Here is a 1106-nt window from a genome sequence, read left to right as displayed (position 1 = left end):
TTGGCTTATTGCACGGCAGCACTGTCGCAAAACCGAAAGCTGGCTTATTTCAAAAATAAGCACCGTCCACACACACACACACACCCCCCGCAATGCCTTGTGCTAGTAATCCCTCCACTGTGACACAACGCCACTTCGGCTTCCCACCGCCAGCTGGCCGACGTTTTCCTCCACGCCCTCTTTCCCACCTGTTCTCCTTCTTGCTTTCGAACGCTTGCAACGAAGACGTTCCTGAGGCAGGAAGCGCAAAAGAACGATTCCAGAGGAAATGCCTTGTCGGGTTTTGTGGCGTGCAAACTTCCCAATTTTTTTTTTTTTAAAAAAAAGAAGGAAAAACCTAAAAGCCAAGGCCCGTCTGCGCCAGGTTCCATGACACCCGGGTTCCAAGGCAAGGGGTACTTAACGCCCAGCCTTGTTTAGAAGAGCTGCTTTCTAACCCTGAGCGACAACTCTGGTAAGACGAGGACGTTTTCTTAAAACTGGTTGGCAACCTGAAGCTTGCCGCAGCCTGCGGAACTGCCACGTACCTCTACATATCGCAACGCGAGAGTTCAAAAAATAAAATAAAACCAAAATCTTCCTGAAGCAAAGTCGCAGGAGGAGGAATGACATGCGTGAAGGTTTTAGCGGCTCGCAAGCCTGCTATTTCCCCCCCCCCCCAACAATTACAGTTTCAAGATAAGTCCACGTTTTCCATTCCATTTTTTTTTCCCCTGTTTGGTTTGGCTTTTTTTCTCCAGCTCTCAATGTACCATCAGCCCCTGGCGCCCCAAGTTTTCTGAGTCAAAATCTCTGCAGCACAGAGGCCCAGAGAGAAAAATATATATATATTGTTGCTGCTGGAACACAACATGCAATTAAACAAATATTTTGGGACCTTCCGCAAGCGTTGGTTCCAGTTGCAGCTCTCCGAGAAACACTTCGACCTTCTCTGCTGTCCGCAGCAGAAGACGCAAGAAAAGTAGAAACCATCACATTCACTGTTTGTTGTTCCGCAGCCGATTCGGCTAAACCGCGCACACCGAGAGTTTGTAACCCAAGGCCATTTTCCCTGCCTCTTCCACGTTCGGCTTAATATCCTGAGTTTCGGAATCTAGGCCCGCCAC

At 48.9% G+C, this 1106-nt stretch overlaps 1 protein-coding gene across 2 annotated transcripts in view; it reads right to left on the bottom strand.

Annotated features, from left to right (window-relative positions):
• Positions 1-722: 722 nt before the first annotated feature.
• The window catches only part of ZFTA (zinc finger translocation associated), a 9632-nt gene continuing 9248 nt past the window's right edge, over positions 723-1106 (bottom strand). For both annotated transcript variants that reach the window (XM_058160603.1, XM_058160604.1), the window contains exon 6: positions 723-1106. This exon is cut by the window's right edge and continues 425 nt beyond it. In XM_058160603.1, coding sequence (XP_058016586.1) covers positions 1008-1106 — 99 coding nt within the window. In that variant the 3' untranslated portion in view covers positions 723-1007.

Source organism: Ahaetulla prasina, chromosome 17, assembly GCF_028640845.1.
Source record: "Ahaetulla prasina isolate Xishuangbanna chromosome 17, ASM2864084v1, whole genome shotgun sequence".
Taxonomy (NCBI): domain Eukaryota; kingdom Metazoa; phylum Chordata; class Lepidosauria; order Squamata; family Colubridae; genus Ahaetulla; species Ahaetulla prasina.
The sequence above is the reverse complement of the archived record's forward strand: the minus strand, read 5'-3'. Positions and strand labels throughout refer to the sequence as shown.